The sequence below is a fragment of the Gobio gobio genome (assembly GCF_949357685.1).
Source record: "Gobio gobio genome assembly, chromosome: 12".
In the NCBI taxonomy this organism is placed as follows: domain Eukaryota; kingdom Metazoa; phylum Chordata; class Actinopteri; order Cypriniformes; family Gobionidae; genus Gobio; species Gobio gobio.
In genome coordinates, this window is record NC_137105.1 from 55,932,967 (window position 1) to 55,954,166 (window position 21,200).

The window sequence follows — 21,200 nt, forward strand, 5'->3', positions numbered from 1 at the left end:
ACACACACACACACACACACACACACACACACACACACACACACACTCACTCACTCACTCACTCACTCCCTTTTTTTTGAATTTTTTTTAAATTTTAAAACATTTTTGGGGGATTTTTTAAAAACCTTGCATAAACATTTTTCTCTCAAAAAAAGCGTGTACATACATGTTGCTCACATATTATGGTAGCCCAGTTTGTGCTGAAAACAGTGTAATTACACTTTTGCTATTAATGTGTTTATAAGCAACTGAAAAAAAAGCACAAATGTAAGGGCATGTCAAAACTTCTAAAGGGCCCCAAAACAGCTCAGACTCCTAGGGGTTAAACTAGAGAGACATTTGAGGTTTGTATGAAAGACCTGCGCTTTTGTCGAGTTTAATGTTTCATATACGTATTATAAATGGCAATGCTTATTTATCAAATTGTTGTAATTCACGGTTTACTGCTACACCAAAAATCTAGTGCTGTTGCCTTGTGTTGACATCATAGACAAGCTGCAGGCCATTTGAAGGTCATCCCTGGGCTGGACTTTGGACACACTTGTCATACTATAACTCGTAAAACATTCAAATGTCCAGACAGTCTTGCTGGGTTTTTTTTTTTTGACACATTCATGATCATTACTTTTGCTGGTGTTCTGTGACAAGCTTTATGCATGCACTTGAGTGCTTAATTTATATTTATATTTTAAGGCTCATTATTATGGTTTAGTATTTCTTTATAATCCAGAACAATGACTAAAATAATAAAAAATAATGACGAACGAACAACAAGGAAGAACAAAAAATAAACATACAGTACACAAGAGTATATACAAGCAAGACGTTGTTGTTAGTCACCAGTTTTACTTGTTACTAATGTTACGACAACACAACACAGAAATATGTGTCATAAAGCTCTTTCCTGATCATAACCCTTCTTTTCTGGTGATTTTCCTCTGACCTTTTGTCTTTTGTAATGTCTCTCATCCGTCTCTCTTTCTACAGTCTTTCTTTGATTCTTCCTCTTGCCCACTCTCTCTCCTCCCCCATCATGAGACATGCCCCCTACTGCTGATTGGCTCACTGTCTCTCCTCCCCCATCATGAGTGGGCATGCCCCCTACTGCTGATTGGCTCACTGTCTCTCCTCCCCCATCATGAGTGGGCATGCCCCCTACTGCTGATTGGCTCACTGTCTCTCCTTCCCCATCATGAGTGGGCATGCCCCCTACTGCTGATTGGCTCACTGTCTCTCCTTCACCATCATGAGTGGACATGCCCCCTACTGCTGATTGGCTCACTGTCTCTCCTCCACCATCATGAGTGGACATGCCCCCTACTGCTGATTGGCTCACTGTCTCTCCTTCACCATCATGAGTGGACATGCCCCCTGCTTATGATTGGCTCACTGTCTCTCCTTCACCATCATGAGTGGACATGCCCCCTACTGCTGATTGGCTCACTGTCTCTCCTTCACCATCATGAGTGGACATGCCCCCTACTGCTGATTGGCTCACTGTCTCTCCTCCCCCATCATGAGTGGGCATGCCCCCTACTGCTGATTGGCTCACTGTCTCTCCTCCCCCATCATGAGTGGGCATGCCCCCTACTGCTGATTGGCTCACTGTCTCTCCTTCACCATCATGAGTGGACATGCCCCCTACTGCTGATTGGCTCACTCTCTCTCCTCCACCATCATGAGTGGACATGCCCCCTACTGCTGATTGGCTCACTGTCTCTCCTTCACCATCATGAGTGGACATGCCCCCTACTGCTGATTGGCTACAAGTGTGTTATGGTGCTTGGTCCGATCCACTTTCAACAGTGTTTCTCAAAAATCACTTACTGCAACTTTAATGAACATGAATGATAAAATGATTGAATTTCCATGCTCAGTAGTTCATCATTCATCTTTCATTCAGGCTAGAATGTTAAAATATTTTGTTCCAGGTTCCTGAGTACAGACAACTGGCAACTTCCTTTACATTCCTTTATTAGGGGTTCAAGCATGAAATGCTGAAACCCTATTGTAATTGTAAGGATTCGTAAAACGCATCGTGCAGGCCAAACCGTAAGGCCTAGAGACATGAAACCTGGCCAGATGGTAGGCCTCAGTTTGGGGACAACCTATCAGAGTATGACCCCGAATGGCCCATAGGTGCCGCTACAGCAACCAAAAGTACAAAATTGATCTTAACTCTTAGACTGTTTGTCCCAGGATCAAGTGTCTTATATCGTTAGAATTCGTGGCTCAAGGCGGACAAAATGGCTATCTCCGATTTTGATGTAGGCAGGGAAAATTTTCTGCTATGTCAAATTTTGTCCAAAACCTACTTTTGCGAACTAGTCCCTGGTTTTTCGCCCGATCGGAACCAAACCAGTCTAGGACAATTCTTTGGACTCTCTAGATCAATAATTATCGAAAACAAGTTGAACTTTTGCATTTGCGTGGCTGTAACAGGGTCATTTAGAAAAGGGGCGTGGCAAAATACACTAAAAAGCCTATAAATCCCAAATGAAAACTCAGAACTCCACCAAAATTGATGAGCATATGTGTCAGAACATGGTGAGGAAGCATGCAGAGTTTCATGTAGATCGGACCATAGCTGGCGCTATAACTGGCAAAAAGCCTTCATTCTAATTAGGGGTTCAAGCATGAAATGCTGAAACCCTATTGTAATTGTAAGGATTCGTAAAACGCATCGTGCAGGCCAAACCGTAAGGCCTAGAGACATGAAACCTGGCCAGATGGTAGGCCTCAGTTTGGGGACAACCTATCAGAGTATGACCCCGAATGGCCCATAGGTGGCGCTACAGCAACCAAAAGTTCAAAATTGATCATAACTCTTAGACTGTTTGTCCCAGAATCAAGTGTCTTATATTGTTAGAATCCGTGGCTCAAGGCGGACAAAATGGCTATCTCCGATTTTGATGTAGGCAGGGAAAATTGTCTGCTATGTCAAATTTTGTCCAAAACCTACTTTTGCGAACTAGTCCCTGGTTTTTTGCCCGATCGGAACCAAACCAGTCTAGGACAATTCTCTGGACTCTCTAGATCAATAATTATTGAAAAAAAGTTGAACTTTTGCATTTGGGTGGCTGTAACAGGGTCATTTAGAAAAGGGGCGTGGCAAAATACACTAAAAAGCCTATAAATCCCAAATGAAAACTCAGAACTTCACCAAAATTGATAAGCATATGTGTCAGAACATGATGAGGAAGCATGCAGAGTTTCATGGAGATCGGACTATAGGTGGCGCTATAACTGGCAAAAAGCCTTCATTCTTATTAGGGGTTCAAGCATGAAATGCTGGAACCCTATTGTAATTGTAAGGATTTCGTAAAACGCATCGTGCAGGCCAAACCGTAAGGCCTAGAGACATGAAACCTGGCCAGATGGTAGGCCTCAGTTTGGGGACAACCTATCAGAGTATGACCCCGAATGGCCCATAGGTGGCGCTACAGCAACCAAAAGTTCAAAATTGATCATAACTCTTAGACTGTTTGTCCCAGAATCAAGTGTCTTATATTGTTAGAATCCGTGGCTCAAGGCGGACAAAATGGCTATCTCCGATTTTGATGTAGGCAGGGAAAATTGTCTGCTATGTCAAATTTTGTCCAAAACCTACTTTTGCGAACTAGTCCCTGGTTTTTTGCCCGATCGGAACCAAACCAGTCTAGGACAATTCTCTGGACTCTCTAGATCAATAATTATTGAAAAAAAGTTGAACTTTTGCATTTGGGTGGCTGTAACAGGGTCATTTAGAAAAGGGGCGTGGCAAAATACACTAAAAAGCCTATAAATCCCAAATGAAAACTCAGAACTTCACCAAAATTGATAAGCATATGTGTCAGAACATGATGAGGAAGCATGCAGAGTTTCATGGAGATCGGACTATAGGTGGCGCTATAACTGGCAAAAAGCCTTCATTCTTATTAGGGGTTCAAGCATGAAATGCTGGAACCCTATTGTAATTGTAAGGATTTCGTAAAACGCATCGTGCAGGCCAAACCGTAAGGCCTAGAGACATGAAACCTGGCCAGATGGTAGGCCTCAGTTTGGGGACAACCTATCTGAGTATGACCCCGAATGGCCCATAGGTGGCGCTACAGCAACCAAAAGTTCAAAATTGATCATAACTCTTAGACTGTTTGTCCCAGAATCAAGTTTCTTATATCGTTAGAATTCGTGACTCAAGGCGGACAAAATGGCTATCTCCGATTTTGATGTAGGCAGGGAAAATTTTCTGCTATGTCAAATTTTGTCCAAAACCTACTTTTGCGAACTAGTCCCTGGTTTTTCGCCCGATCGGAACCAAACCAGTCTAGGACAATTCTCTGGACTCTCTAGATCAATAATTATTGAAAACAAGTTGAACTTTTGCATTTGCGTGGCTGTAACAGGGTCATTTAGAAAAGGGGCGTGGCAAAATACACTAAAAAGCCTATAAATCCCAAATGAAAACTCAGAACTTCACCAAAATTGATAAGCATATGTGTCAGAACATGATGAGGAAGCATGCAGAGTTTCATGGAGATCGGACTATAGGTGGCGCTATACCTGGCAAAAAGCCTTCATTCTTATTAGGGGTTCAAGCATGAAATGCTGAAACCCTATTGTAATTGTAAGGATTCGTAAAACGCATCGTGCAGGCCAAACCATAATGGTGCGTTCACACCGCCGCCGGCGAGAGCGTCAAAGTGGCCGGAAGTCATTCATTTTCAATGGGAGCCCGGCGGCGAGCTCCGGCGAGAGCGGCGCGGCGCGTCTTGGACGATTTGGGCGTCGAGGAGAGTTGGAATCAGGTCAACTTTATGGTAATGAGCTATGACGCGGTTCGGCGGCAACCGGCGGCAACCAATGGGAATGTAGAAGTGCTCCGCTTGAAATGATTCCAGAGAACGCAGTGCTGGAAACTTTGGTTCCGACCACATTAGTTCCCCAGCAAAATAGAGGAGAGGTTGATCATTACGGTAGCGGGTTTCCCTATAATATATATATATATATATATATATTCCGCGCAACACCTTTTATATGCAACATTTTCGCGCTAGAAAGCCTTTTTTCAGCAGGAATGCAATTCATTTGCTCAAAACAACACCGATTTGACCAATTGCATGAATGCTGCACTTAAACCTGGACAGTTATTGTAAAGTAGGTTGCACACAAATTAATGTTAATGTTAAAGACCAAGGCTAGCACCTATAAACTTGTTGAAATTAGACTAGCACTTCCAAGAACACAAAAGCCACACCACACAAATGGCTTTTAAATGGTTTATTTCATTAGCAAACATGCAACTATAATTAAGTTAACTTTCACATTTAAATTATTTCATGATGTTATCTTATACGGGTATACCCTACTGTGGTCAGTCTGCACAAATGCCGATTTTAAAAATGCGAACATGATTGTTTGCTTTGCGGCCCCTTTAAATGCAGTTTAAAAAAAGACCAAGCATTCGATCTACGTCAGAGCGGCAGCGTCCACAGATCTTTCTACAGCGTCGAGTGCAGGGCGGCCAGAGCGAAGTTTGACGCTCTCGCCGGCGGCGGTGTGAACGCACAGTAAGGCCTAGAGACATGAAACCTGGCCAGATGGTAGACTCTTAGACTGTTTGTCCCAGGATCAAGTGTCTTATATCTTTAGAATCCGTGGCTCAAGGCGGACAAAATGGCTATCTCCGATTTTGATGTAGGCAGGGAAAATTTTCTGCTATGTCAAATTTTGTCCAAAACCTACTTTTGCAAACTAGTCCCTGGTTTTTCGCCCGATCGGAACCAAACCAGTCTAGGACAATTCTCTGGACTCTCTAGATCAATAATTATTGAAAGAAAGTTGAACTTTTGCATTTGCGTGGCTGTAACAGGGTCATTTAGAAAAGGGGCGTGGCAAAATACACTAAAAAGCCTATAAATCCCAAATGAAAACTCAGAACTTCACCAAAATTGATAAGCATATGTGTCAGAACATGATGAGGAAGCATGCAGAGTTTCATGTAGATCGGACCATAGGTGGCGCTATAACTGGCAAAAAGCCTTCATTCTTATTAGGGGTTCAAGCATGAAATGCTGAAACCCTATTGTAATTGTAAGGATTCGTAAAACGCATCGTGCAGGCCAAACCGTAAGGCCTAGAGACATGAAACCTGGCCAGATGGTAGGCCTCAGTTTGGGGACAACCTATCAGAGTATGACCCCGAATGGCCCATAGGTGGCGCTACAGCAACCAAAAGTTCAAAATTGATCATAACTCTTAGACTGTTTGTCCCAGGATCAAGTGTCTTATATCGTTGGAATCCTTGGCTCAGGGCGGACAAAATGGCTATCTTTGATTTGCTCGTCCTTCATGCGCCAATTTCGAGTAAATTGCATTTTTTTGAAAAACCTATTTTTGCGAATTTCTCCTAGGTTTTTGGCCTGATCGGAACCAAACCACTGCAAGAATATTCTCTGGAGTCTGACAATCAATAATCATCCAAAAAATTCAAAATTTCAATTAACGGTCGATAAGGGGAACCAAAATATTTGATGGCACCAGGGCCACTTTTACTAAAACGGTTATAAATTGTGAACGGAAAGAGATTTTTTTGCTAAACTTGGGATACATCTTCCTGAGCTCATTTTGAGGTCACTTGAAAAAAAATCATGACAATTGGCCACTTGGTGGCACTATAAAATGGTTATAACTTGTTAGCGGAAAGAGATATTTTCGCTAAATTTGGGACACATGTTCATAAGATCAATCTGAGTTGACATGAAAAAAAATTGTGACAATTGGCCACTTAATGGCGCTATAACAGTGAAAAAATCATGAAAATAGCTATAAGCGCACCCAACTGTTAGTCTACTGAAAATTGGCTTGCAGTGTCTTTGTCCAGGGTGCCATGATAGTCTATGAGTAGCCCATGGTAGACTACTCGCGGACATTGCGTCATCAAGGGGCCCGCCTTGATAATCCTACTTAAGGGCCCAGTGTTGGCTCGTTACGCCACTGAATATAATTGTCTAAACTCCTAATCAAAATTACATATTTACAACAAATTTGACACATATATATGGGCACACTTTGAGTACTACTAATAAAAGTGGTGGAGATCAGGCAAGACTATAAGAATACTCAGGCAAAACGTGCTATAACTGTAAAAACGCTTTAAAACCATATATTTCCTATGGTAAACTGCCTGTATTGGCTGTAAATTGACTTTTTCATCTATTACGGCAGTTGTTAAATGCTTGCTAAATAAAACGTAATGTCTTTTGATGCTTGTGTGCTTCAAGGCCTTAAAGGCCTTAACTGCTTGAACCCCGATAAATGCTGCTTGCAGCTTTAATTGTTATTTAATTATTGTTTTAATGTTATATTATTTAATCTTTTCTAGTCTTGCTGGCTGTAATCTCACTGCTCAGATTTGTGAGAGTTTGTCATCAGCTCTTCAATCCTCAAACTGTGTCCTGAGAGAGCTGGACCTGAGTAACAATGACCTACAGGATTCAGGAGTGAAGCTGCTTTCTGATGGGCTGAAGAGTCCAAACTGTCATCTGCGGATACTGAGGTATTTAAGAACATATAAAATATAATTTAAAGTCACCCGTTCATAATGTTGGTGTGTGTTTGTAGATGATCTGACTGTTGATGTGTATGTTCTGCTCTCATTCAGTCTTGCTGGCTGTAATCTCACTGATCAGTGTTGTGAGAGTTTGTCATCAGCTCTTCAATCCTCAAACTGTGCCCTGAGAGAGCTGGACCTGACTAACAATGACCTGCAGGATTCAGGTGTGAAGCTGCTCTCTGATGGGCTGAAGAGTCCAAACTGTCAGCTGCAGATACTGAGGTATTTAAGAACATATAAAATATGATTTATAGTCAGCCGGTCATAATGTTGGTGTGTGTTTGTAGATGATCTGACTGTTGATGTGTATGTTCTGCTCTCTTTCAGTCTTGCTTGCTGTAATCTCACTGATCAGTGTTGTGAGAGTTTGTCATCAGCTCTTCAATCCTCAAACTGTGTCCTGAGAGAGCTGGACCTGAGTAACAATGACCTGCAGGATTCAGGTGTGAAGCTGCTCTCTGATGGGCTGAAGCGTCCAAACTGTCATCTGCAGATACTGAGGTATTTAAGAACATATAAAATATAATTTAAAGTCAGCCGGTCATAATGTTGGTGTGTGTTTGTAGATGATCTGACTGTTGATGTGTGTGTTCTGCTCTCTTTCAGTCTTGCTGGCTGTAATCTCACTGATCAGTGTTGTGTGAGTTTGTCATCAGCTCTTCAATCCTCAAACTGTGTCCTGAGAGAGCTGGACCTGAGTAACAATGACCTGCAGGATTCAGGAGCGAAGCTGCTCTCTGATGGGCTGAAGAGTCCAAACTGTCAGCTGCAGATACTGAGGTATTTAAGAACATATAAAATATGATTTATAGTCAGCCGGTCATAATGTTGGTGTCAGTTTGTAGATGATCTGACTGTTGATGTGTGTTTTCTGCTCTCTTTCAGTCATTCTATTTGACATGATAATCATTATTGAATTGAGCCATGAGACCAGTGCAGATTCACACACCTATTAAGCACATTGCACTGGGGGTGTGCAATATTGAAAAAAATAATACCTCAATATTTTCTGGGATTTTGTTGATGAACTATAATTGTATGATATTTTACTGAGTGTGTGTCTTTTGGTCTGGTATCTTGTCTGGTTTAGAACTGTCATGGAGAGCTGACTCCCAAAGATTTTCATGTTCTTCATATTCTGTGCATTGGTCTATAGCAGCAGTGACAGAAATAATGTTTTCCATGAAGTGACAATATTTGACCCCTTATATTTGAACAATGACAATTAAAACGTGGATACAATGGTTTTAATAGTGATAGCTACTACGATTAAATACGACTACAATCAAGAATATATGTATATACAAAATAGGGAAAGTAACGAAAGAGAAGAAAGGGGATAGAAATAGAGGGAAGACAGAGAAATGCAATTTCACCGACAAATAACCACAGAGAGCCAGCAACGAATATCGCCTGAAAACAGGGGTACAAATCTTTTAACGCAGAGCTCGATAAGATATACTTGCATGGGGTTTTGTGTTGAATCAAGCAAGATGCGTGCGTTGGAGTTTCTCAAAGTGTTCGTGCGCTGAAGCTCTCTCTCCGTCAGGTCCTTTGGTCATTCCGCGGGAGATTCAAAGGTTAAAGCGAGTGTCTTTGCCGAGAAGAGAGGGGAAAGAAGTTGTCTCGTCTAGTCCTTGCAAGTTGACTGAGCGCTGATGTGCTCGAGTTATTGTCCTTTAAAGCCCGCTAACCCACGCCCATCTTCTCTGAGATGACCAATCGTAGATGTGGATTGGAGGCGGGAAAAGTCCCTTTGTTTGGACTTTTATCACTACTGGAATGTTCTTGCTTGGCAGGCTGAACGAATACGGTTTCGCTCCAAAAGGACTAAACATACTAACAGTACATTTCATAATCATACATTTTGCGTCATTGACTAAGACCGGAAAAGAGAAACCTATAAACACCAAACATGCCCTAACTTAAATGCATAAAAGACAGTGTACCTCTTTTACAGGGCCATTTTGAGCATTCAAGAGGGCCTTTACATCACATAAACATAAGGAACATAGGGAGCATGCATATACTTAGGAAATCATCATATACCGTATTTCCTCAAATTAAAGCCGGGGCCTTTATTTACCTGAACTGCAGAAGGTCACCGGCTTTTATTTGAAGCAGGCTTTTATTAGGGGCAGGCCTGTATTTCAAATTCCATCTATTTGAAAAAAATAATTGTTTTAAATAAAGCGTTTTAAATGAAAAGCGATTGCGTTCCAGAGGACAGATATCATCAGGGGCGCGGGAGTGTGGTGGTTTCAAAGGTGTGTGCGTTGAGAGAGCGGTAATATTTCCTCCAGTGGAGATCAAGCGTCTTTCTGGAGATCCCGTTAATTTCTGAAGCTCATTTCGCTCAGCACCGTGCGCTCAACCCAACTCCCTTTGTGAACTGCTGGATCAAATATAGGCCTATCTGAAATAAATAGTAAGGGCTGCCCCTGACTAAAGTTTTTTTTCCTTTTCTAGTAGGCTAGTTCATTTAAGCCGGCGCTGCCGCCTCCCCCTCATATCTGTTATTGGCTATTTGCTTGTTATTTATTAAATCCGGGCAATTTGGTTGATAAAACATTGATTAAAATTAAGATACAATTTATACAAAACGAAATGTACTTTTTTGATATATATTTGTTGTTCTTTCGTGTTTTATAGACTCGATTTAAGCTCGTTATTTTTCTGACCCAACTAATGCGTGCACTTTTCTCCGTTATGGAGCAATTCGATTTTGATTTTGCATATTGCTTTTTAAACGTTCGTTCGAGTAGTTCAACTTTACAATATTTCAATAACATAATTTATTTTGAAGCCTATGTGTCAGGGTTCTGTCACTTCGGTCTAGTTCACTCTTGGTTTGTGACAGAGCCCTGACACTCCTGTATTGTTTGTCTTGCCTTGTGTGAGCGCGCAGCTTTGAGCATGCTCAAGCTGCGTGCTCTTCTGTCCTTGTGTTTTGTGTGCGGGGCGTGGTGTTCGGATCCCAGCACTTCGGTCTAGTTTGGGTTTCAGTTTTGTGTTGGGATTCGGACATTCATGCTCCGCGTGTTTGTTTTGTCCTGTGAGCGTGTGCTCTTCTGTCTGTGTGTTCTGTGTAGCACACGGTTCATGTTTTCATCGGCCGTGTGCTTTCATGTTTTGTCTTATGTTGTGTAGCACGTGGTTGGTGTATTTTCACTGGCTACGTGCTACGTCATGTTGTCATGTTTTGTGTGAACATGCAGCTGATGAGTTCTCATTAGCTGCATGTTCATGTCATGTTTGGTGTGAGCACATGTCTTGTCAAGTGTTTCTTTGTGCTCATGTCTATTGTCTAACCCCGCCCACCTTGTTTCCTGATTATTGGTTAATTTGCCCCACCTGTCTTCCCTCGTTACCCTCCTTTGTTTGTTCCCTATTTAATCTCCTTGTGTTTGCAGTCCAGTGCTGAATCGTCGTCGTATGTACCTCCTGTTTCCCTGCTCCCTTCAAGTCAAGTCAAGCCAAGAAAAGTCAAGTCAAGTCAAGTCTGTTTTTCCCCCTCGGGGTAGTTTTGTTTTGTCATGTTTTTTGTTTTATTATTATCATTAAAAAGCCCTTTCCTCTGCATCCTTGAGTCCTCGCTCCTTTCCCTTCACCAACCCTGACAGAACGATCCCGCCAAAATGAGGACTCAGCAGAAGAAGGGCTCACCCCATCCACCAGCCTCCACTGTCTCCAGCCCTCTCTACCAGCGCATGCTCCAGTTCAGGGCCTTGAGCTCCCTTCACCAAGAGGGGGCTGATCTAAGAAGGTTTGCCCTGGAATTCAGCAGCGCTGCTCTCAAGGACCTTTTCAACTACGCCCTTGATGAGCCCCGTGACTGGTGGGTTATGAGAGCGCTGGATCACCTGACATTTGGGGAATTTGTGGAGTTTCTCTTTCACCAGGTGACTAAGTCAGCCATTGATGCTGCAGCTCCTCCAGCGGCGGCTGTCAGCACTGCAGCTCCCCCAGAGGCGGCAGTCAGTGGAAGCCCCAGCCCTCCGATGAAACGGAGTAGGAGGAGGAAAAGGAACCGGCCCGACTCAACTGTCTCCAATCCAGTGGGGGCAACACACCCTGCAGGTTTGCCCATGTTGTGTGTGTCCGCTGCAGGTTTGCAAGAGTTGGCCGAAGACTCTGCAGCATCCACAGAGGCGGCTGTAGACGCTGTAGTGCCCCCGGAGGCAGCCGAAGAGGCTGCAGCTTCCCCGGAGGCGGCCATAGAAGCTGCAGCACCCCCAGAGGCGGCTGTAGAAGCTGCAGCACCCCCAGAGGCGGCCGTAGAAGCTGCAGCACCCCCAGAGGCGGCCGTTGAAGCTGCAGCACCCCCAGAGGCGGCCGTAGAAGCTGCAGCACCCCCAGAGGCGTCCGTCAGCACTGCAGTTCCCCCAGAGATGGCCGAAGAGGCTGCAGCTCCCCCGGAGGTGGTAAGCACCCGACCACCGCCTCGTTCTCGGAGGAGGGGGAGGAGGAGGAGGATGAAGGCTTCCTTCATCCTACATGGCCCAGAGGCCATCCCAGAGCTTGCTGCCGGCCCAGAGGCGCCACCCAGGCGTCTTGCCCTGCCCGAGCCACCCAGGCGTCTTGCGCTGCCCGCACCACCCATTCGCTTTGCCCTGCCAGCCACAGCCCCTGACCCGAGGCCGGTGAGGTCTCCGGCCCCTGATCAATGTCTGGTATTGACTCTGTCTCCTGTCCTGCATCTGGTCATGCCTCTGGCTCCCGTCCTGATTCCTGTGAGGGGCCCAGTCAGCCTTTCAGACCCGCCAGAGCCTGCCTGGTCCGTCCCTCCGGCACCACCCTGGCCTTCAGCCAGGACTCCTGACCCGCCGGAGCCTGCCTGGTCCGTCCCTCCGGTACCACCCTGGCCTTCAGCCAGAACTCCTGAACCACTGGTGGCCGCCTGGTCCATCCCTCCGGTCCCACCCTGGTCCTCTGCCAGGACTCCAGATCTGCCGGAGCCCGCCTGGACTGTCCCTCCGGCACCGCCCTGGTCATCTGCCGGGGGCCCTGACTGGCTGGAGTCACCCTGGTGCGTCCCTCCTGCTCCGCCCTGGCCTTCTGCCGGGACTCCAGACTCGCCTGAGCCTCCCTGGCTCAACCCCCCCGTCCCTCCCTGGTCTATGCTAGTGATGTTCTTTGCTGTCCTGCTGGCTCTGACTTGGCTCCCCTCCCTCCCTCCCCTCTTTGTCTCTGTGTTTTGATTTTCCTGTCTTGTGTTTGGTCTGTGTATCTGTCTTGTGTTATCTTGTTCCTGTTTTGTTTTGGTGTCCCTCGTTAGGGACGCCAGGTGGCGTCCCTTTTGATGGGGGGTAGTGTCAGGGTTCTGTCACTTCGGTCTAGTTCACTCTTGGTTTGTGACAGAGCCCTGACACTCCTGTATTGTTTGTCTTGCCTTGTGTGAGCGCGCAGCTTTGAGCATGCTCAAGCTGCGTGCTCTTCTGTCCTTGTGTTTTGTGTGCGGGGCGTGGTGTTCGGATCCCAGCACTTCGGTCTAGTTTGGGTTTCAGTTTGTGTTGGGATTCGGACATTCATGCTCCGCGTGTTTGTTTTGTCCTGTGAGCGTGTGCTCTTCTGTCTGTGTGTTCTGTGTAGCACACGGTTCATGTTTTCATCGGCCGTGTGCTTTCATGTTTTGTCTTATGTTGTGTAGCACGTGGTTGGTGTATTTTCACTGGCTACGTGCTACGTCATGTTGTCATGTTTTGTGTGAACATGCAGCTGATGAGTTCTCATTAGCTGCATGTTCATGTCATGTTTGGTGTGAGCACATGTCTTGTCAAGTGTTTCTTTGTGCCATGTGCTCATGTCTATTGTCTAACCCCGCCCACCTTGTTTCCTGATTATTGGTTAATTTGCCCCACCTGTCTTCCCTCGTTACCCTCCTTTGTTTGTTCCCTATTTAATCTCCTTGTGTTTGCAGTCCAGTGCTGAATCGTCGTCGTATGTACCTCCTGTTTCCCTGCTCCCTTCAAGTCAAGCCAAGAAAAGTCAAGTCAAGTCAAGTCTGTTTTTCCCCCTCGGGGTAGTTTTGTTTTGTCATGTTTTTTGTTTTATTATTATCATTAAAAAGCCCTTTCCTCTGCATCCTTGAGTCCTCGCTCCTTTCCCTTCACCAACCCTGACACTATGCTGTTTTCTTGTACAAAATAAAATAGTTTAAGTTAAATGCAAAGTAAGATGTGTAAAAAAGACAAGAGGCTGAGAGATTGTCCAGATCATTTGTGTAGCTTTCACAGACTAACACACTTCACATCCCTCATAGACTACAGTATTTAAAATAGCAGATATGCATCAGTTATATTCTCGATTTAATTTACAGAGCAATCCCTGCGAAGTGTTTAGGTTAAGTATAGAAGAGACTTGTGCGTCGCACTCGCAAGACTCCCAGCGGGGGGCGATGGCCAAGATGGGTTCGCTCCTTCGGCCCTACTGTACATTACGCTGAACTTGAATGCACATGAAATGAATGGAAATAATTTCCCCCCGGCCTTAATTTGAGACCGGCCTTTATTTGTTCGTGCTGGCCACGCCCCCGGCCACTATCAGAGGCCCGGCGTTTAATTGAATACAGGCTTTTATTTGAGGAAATACGGTATGTAATTTCTGGAATAGTTCAATGAAAGGCTAAATGAAGGGGAATACTCGTGTGGGTGTGTGTGTGTGTGTGTGTGTGTGTGGGCTGTTATTCCTGGTCACTCTGGACAGAGAGGTGTGTTAGGGGGCTGTGCTGATTAGAATCTTTTTGAAGTCCTCCCAGAGCAATCATCGTAGCCCTGGCCATTCTCTGCTGGGTCGTCAACCTGGCAATGAGGGCCATTTAAGCGAGACTTATAGGTGCCGGGATCTGATTTTCATGCTGTGCTGGGTAGCGAAAGGCATCCCTGCTGTTTCACATCACTTTGATCCCATGAGAGAGAGAGGCAGAGAGACAGACAGAGAGACTCCAGACGCTACACTGTTTAACAGATAAATATATACACATTGAATAAAGTTATCAAAGAGACTGCACTGCATAAATTATGAATTAAATAAAGATGAATCCTTATTAAAGCTACAATTTTCTTTGTTACCTTTGTTCTTTGACTATTATTAATGACAGACAGCTTTAGTGGGGGATTTGACACGCATCCCATTTTCTCACAACTCTTTACGTTCATTGAAGACTTTAACTCATTTACAGTTTTTTACAATCACTATGACAATTTTTTTCAATACTTTTAACACATTTCCTAAACTCTTAACGCACCAACACACCTACATCACGCAATTGCCAAAACGATTAATTTCATGCTCAAAATCACGCATTGTAAACTAAACGCCAAAACTAATTTTCAAAATACAATAATTCACTAACACACTATATCTACCAAAACCCTAACACATGTTCTCTTCAGGAACATTTAGTCAATCATAGCACAATGTTATAAAAACACTAACACTAGATGGAATTACAGAAACTGCATTATTTTATGTGTCAGGTCTGCCCTTATACAACAGCCAGTATATTTTATTGATCATAGATTGTGTGTCTTTTGAAGACTCCACTTTTTTTTTTTTTTGGGTTTAGTAAATGCATGCATTTTGTTTCTTTTGCTGCAGAAATTCAATACAAAAAACTAATGGCCCATCTCAGAGTAGCTTGCAAAATGCCTGTTCTTCATTTAGGAGCTTTCCTCTGCCGTTGAGCCGTTGAATCCTTAGATAGACAAAATACAGTTAGGGACCAGAGGCATACAGTCACTGTAATACATGGTAAAAGTATTTACACTTTGCAGTAGGAGAAGCCCTTATACAATGTTGGTCACTGTTGGTATCACCTGTTGGTTTCTTGAAAAATCTGAATAATGGATGCCACTGTGTCCTGGCTGAGTTTTGGCTGTACTCGTTCACCAGCCTCTCTGTATGATAGCCTGTGGTTTATGACATGGTCTATGATAGTAGCTCTTATTTCATCAGTTACTCTAAATATACCTTGCCCTTGTCCAGGCATTCCTCTCCCTTGGCCTTGTCCCACTCCTCTCCCTTGTCCTGGTACTCATCTTCCTCTCCCTCATGCAGGCCTTTTTCTGACTTTCTTCGTGTTGCACTATATTGTTCCTTTTTCACACAAGAGCAGCCCAAATAGCAAAAGTTATGCATTTTAAAGCAAAAACACACTAGTGTAAACAAAGCCACAGATGGGACATTCACAGACAGCACATTCTCTTTGTCTTGTTGTGGCTTTAATGACAGAAAACGCAGATGCTACATTAATTGATTAATATGAAATAAAATTTGATTATGTCCTCAAAGCTTGCAGTCAGACCAATGGTCTGGCCATGCCTCTAACACACACTCACACATTTGCACACACACAGTAAATTAATCAATTTTAAAACCTCAGCACATTTAAAACCTCAGCCAATGAAATATCACAGTTAAACAGAGAAACTTCATCATTCACAGAAATGTAAATGTGAATTTCTGGAGGACTGCATGTATTAAATTTTTTTAAGTGTGTTTATTGAATTACTACTGATATGTTTAATTGAGTAGCATTATTGCTGATGTTTGAAAATCCAGTGTGTTTTAATGTGTTAATAAGACCAATATGAAAATGTTTTTTGGTGAGACATATAAAGAGAACTAGATAGATGATGAGGCTGTTTTGATCCATCTGTAGGTTGTCTGGCTGTATGCTGTACGGCTGTGGTTTTGTGTCTTCAGCTCTGAGTTCAAACCCCTCACACCTGAGAGAGCTGGATCTGAGCTACAATCACCCAGGAGATTCAGGAGTCAAGCTGCTCTCTGACAAACTGGAGGATCCAAAATGCTCACTACAGATACTCAAGTGTGTCAAACACTGATACTGACCTAATGAATGCATGTGTGCATGATGTATATTTACATTAATGTGTGTTTGTGTGTTTATAGTGTTGATCACGGAGAGGAGATAAGGATCACAGCAGGACCACGAAAGTGTATGTCTACACACACACACACACACACACACACACACAAACACACACACAAACACACACACACATGTTGGATTTTTGTATCTTTAACTTCTATTGTTTTTATACTGATGTAACATATTTTCTGTCCCCTAAGCCCATACCCCTAAACCTACCCTTCACAGAAAACTTTCTCCATTTTTACAATTTTAAATAAGCATAATTTATAAATTTTTCTCATTTGAACCACTGGCTGGTCCCCACAATGATCTCTGGTTTTACTAACAAATGTCCTCACAATAGAGCCCAGCTAACAAAATGAGCCCATTTTCAAAACACTGTGGGAACGTTGATTTGAAATGGTTCTATAATGTTAAAATGGCTGGTTTTCTTGTTATTAATTGAATGTTGTTTAAATGTTACAGTAACACCAGTACAACATGCAAGAATGAGAAGACTTTTACAAGAAAGTTAAGGTTATACTTCCACACAATTAAGAATCATGTAATTGCAAATTTTTAAAATAGTTTTCTATTGGCTGTGAGCATTTTGTGCTCTTTATGCGCCCTGGGCACATTGCGTTTTAAAGGAGTGATGAATTGAGAAATCAACTTCAAACCTCAACTTGTGATCCGATTCATGGAGCTAAACGGATCGCGCTACGGAGCAATAAGCATGCCGGTTCTAGCTCACGTGTGTAAGAAATTGCACTAGGGATGGGCGATATGGCCTAAAATCCATTTTGCGATATACATTGCAGCCCCTTGCGATAAATATATATATATTGCAATATATAAATTATAAAAGATCCATTTTAGAACAAGTTACATAGACCCTAAGGAAAGCCAAACGATAAGGAAACATATTTCAAACAAAGTTTCTTACCTGCAGCCTAATGTAACGTATTTGGTTTTCAAAATTTTGTTCTCTTAATGAAATGAAAACTGGTGTCTTGTTAATGAAGGATCGGATACTGTGAATTAAGGAATAGGTGTAACATGAATCCACTGGAGAGGCAAGTTTGTGAACCCAAGTGCAGTGTATTCCAAAATCAAAATTCAAAACATAAAAAGAAGACTTGACTTGGCAATACAAAAACAGACTAGACTAGACTTGACTTGACTTTACAACAGTAACTCACAATCAGTGGTTACACGATCAATATCAGACAAAGACACATGGCAAACATGAGGGCTTAACCCTCTCGAGTCGAAGGTTGCGCCGGTGCGATCGGCTCTCTTTTTTTCTTATCAGTGCCAAAGAGACTCAAATAACTCTGTCGTTTTTATCATTCAGGCAATTGTTATACATCATTATAAGTTTCTGTTAAATGTAAATATTTTTTGTACAGTCACAATAAAAACAAAATGTTTTGCTTTTTGCAAAATAAAGAAAACAAACATGATGCGCGATCTGCAGCTTCTCTCAAAGACATTAATTCAGGTAGTCTTCAGAAAAGGACCTCTAGCTTAGTGAATACTTGTCTCACAAACATGAGCCATATGTCTAAAGAAACGCTGAAATGTCAGGTTTTGAACAATATAAACCAAATCGAAAACAAATATGCTGCGTTTATGTAATCTTGTTGAAAAGTGATAGATGTCAGTCTTTCGCGAGCCAGTTCATTATCCGCTAATGCGGCCACGCCCACGGAGCACGCGCTTTATTGAGATTCAAATACTGAGACGGCCACACATCAACTCAAATAAACACATCAAGTACTGCTATAGCCTACTTCAGCTACATCGTTTTGACACGCTTTGAGAAGAAAAGCTCATGAAGAAACCTAATGAAAAGCTGTTCATTTCTTAAAGCAAGGCCTGATTGTAAGGTAGGCTTTATTCTGTTAAGTTTATTCTGTTAGCATCTGTGAATATTAAAAGCACAAAGACCGTTTAAATATGAATCCTGCTGCATGTCATACATGCAAGACTGTTTAGACAAGATTTATTTGGCCTGTTTTGGACAGATTATAATGTGTTTATTGTAAAAGAGCCTAGTGTCACAGCAATAAAGCTTTAATTCACAAAAGTCTGCTCAGATGCTATAAATATAGTACCAGTCAAACGTATCTTTCTTCATATTGATGTTTAAATATTATAGCCTAATGTTTTTTTTCTTAAATCAAGATGCATTTACTACATAAGTACAATTTTCAGCTAAATAAGAAGAGCATTTTTTGCAGTGTAGTCAAATCTTTTGATCATTTAAAATATAATAGGCATTTGTTGACTACATTCTAAATAAATGATTCTGGATTTTTGTTTTGTAGAAAGTGAATTGCTTTCTTTACAGTGAATTTCGTTTTTGTTGAAAAAATGCTTAGTAAATTTTGTCCTGTTTCAAGTCTAAATATTTAAACATTCTTAAATCAAGATGCATTTACTAGATAAGTACAATGTAATGTCCTTTGCCCCCCCCCCCTTAAACCGCTTGCTGCATCTCGTGTTTTTATAGGAGCGCTCTGAGCACCTGAAGTTGAAAAAAAATCAACTCTGATTAGAAAAGCACACAATGTCATTTGCTGTTTTTTCCCATTGTCTTGGGATGTGACGAGATCTTGTGCGATATTGTCATGACAGAGTGTGAGGTTGAAGTTTTGTTTTGCTTTTTATAGAAATAAAAACATGATTTATTTTTTGGATTGCCATTGTCCAATCACATGAACGGAGAGGCGGGTCTTCCGTTGTGGTGATGGAAGTTTACAGTGGCTTGGAACATCCGGAGACTGCAATGATTGAGGAGAAACTTGTGGTGGCTATCACGGGTTACCCGGAGCTGTATGACTTCACAAACCACAACTACCACAGTGCAAAACCAAAGATTCTAGAGCGCTTGTGCTATGATCCTCGATTAGACTGACAGGACAGCTGATTCGGTGGTTACCTAGCAACATAAAGAAAACACAGCAAACTCCTGTAGGATTACAAATTTAGGAAGGTACATAACTTTAGCATTTAAGGTAAAAATTATGATATCAGATTAATTAGTCTGCTATACAAATCTTCCAGGCCAGTTCCTGTTTTCTAAAATGAACACCATTTGTCTTTAGCCCCTGAGTGATTGGATTAGTATCTGTCCATTTGAGTGACACTGTTGTGCTGATTGAATCAGGACTGATGACAGGAATGTTTGGCGTGTGTCCCTATTTTCTATACAACATTTGCATTGTATTGTTCAGAGTGCCTCCTCCCCTGCTGTAATCCCTCCCCCTGAAATGTAGATAAATTACAATGTTTGGTACAGTTAAGTTAGACTTGATGACCTCAGCGGAAAGACAGCACGTTCTCATTAAAGAATCCTGCTGAAGAAAAAACCTATCCAAGTCTCCTGGTGTCTTCTTCAAACGAGGAAAAGAAAAGTTCACAACAGTTTTGGTGCCTGTGACCCGGATAGAGCTACTCACCTGAACTCCAGAATCCAGATTGCAACTTCAAGCTCAAGCTGAACAAAGATTTCCAGACTGAATTCTTTCTGTACAACCAAGGGTTGGTGAGTCACTCTATCCAAAAATACCTTTAAGACCAGTACAAAATTGTTTTCCTCTGCGCTGCCAGAGAAGAGTTATCAGACAGCTGTAGGTTTGGTTAACTAAGTTACCCTCTAAAAAGTTTGTTTTAGAGATGAAAGTTACCCTCTGTTTTCAGGTAGGCAAGATTAGCATTCACAAGCTAATAGTTGTTTAGCCTTTGTTTTGGCAGGGAAGAATTGTTCAGCCTCTGTTATCAGGCAGGGAAGATTAGCATACTGGCAAATTTTTTTGTGTTTGTCCTTAGTTTTTGTGTTTGCCTCTTCATAGAGAAGGTTAGCATCACGTGCTAATAATTGGTTTTGCCTCTGTTTTAGGCAGGGAAGATTAACATTTAGTTAATATTTGTGTTGTCCTCTGTTTTGCCAAAGAAAGTTAACAATAGTTGAGCTGTGTTAACAAGTCTGTTGATCAGAGAAGTCAGTGTTTTTGATTGTGTGGTAACAAAAAAACTCACAAAATGTTTAGAAAGAATGCTTGACTGATCCCCACAACTGAAAAAGGTGGTCTCGCAGCTCCTTTGTGGACAGAAAGTGATTTCAAATCAAAGTTAGGAGTGCAGATGGATTTAATTGTCACAGAGAAAGTTAAGCAAGAACTAACGCAGAAATATGAGATCCATCCAGACAAAACTTGGTCGATTGATGAATGTAAAAAAGTTTTAGGAGCATGTATTCGCAAGAACAATGTGAAAGGCATTATTTGTTGTCACAGAGAATTTGTTTTAGCAATAGCTACAGAACAGTCTAAACAGAACAATGAGCTCCGGGCTAGAATATCTTCTTTGACTAAGAAATTACACCTCAACAAAGCTGTAGAGAAAACTGATGTGAATGAAGTTAGTCAGACTGATAAAGTTTATCCTGACTTGCAAGCTCTCTTTGAAACAGATGTAGCCATTCAATCAGTATCTGATGTGCCTGTTGATTCAGTGAAAGTATGTGGCGCTAAGAAACGGTCTCAGGGAATTGAGGGAACTGAAAGTGTTCCTACCAACTCTTCTGTTGTCCAAATACAAGCTGTTGCCAAAGCGCTAGGACCCAAAGATATCGAAAGACTATCCCAGAGTTTTCCCTCAGCACGCACAGATTTTTCTGAATTTAGAAGGGCGTTGATCAGTAAATTGCGTCTTTACGACATG

General features: G+C 42.4%; 1 protein-coding gene across 1 annotated transcript in view; it reads left to right on the forward strand.

Moving 5' to 3' along the window:
- The window catches only part of LOC307135117 (uncharacterized protein), a 55,812-nt gene that overhangs the window by 22,332 nt on the left and 12,280 nt on the right, over nt 1–21,200 (forward strand). The window contains exons 4-9 of the mRNA XM_079831308.1: nt 7,364–7,537; nt 7,643–7,816; nt 7,922–8,095; nt 8,201–8,374; nt 16,257–16,424; nt 16,508–16,554. Of these exons, the coding sequence (XP_079687434.1) occupies nt 7,364–7,537; nt 7,643–7,816; nt 7,922–8,095; nt 8,201–8,374; nt 16,257–16,424; nt 16,508–16,554 (911 nt within the window). The remainder of the gene's footprint in view (nt 1–7,363; nt 7,538–7,642; nt 7,817–7,921; nt 8,096–8,200; nt 8,375–16,256; nt 16,425–16,507; nt 16,555–21,200) is intronic.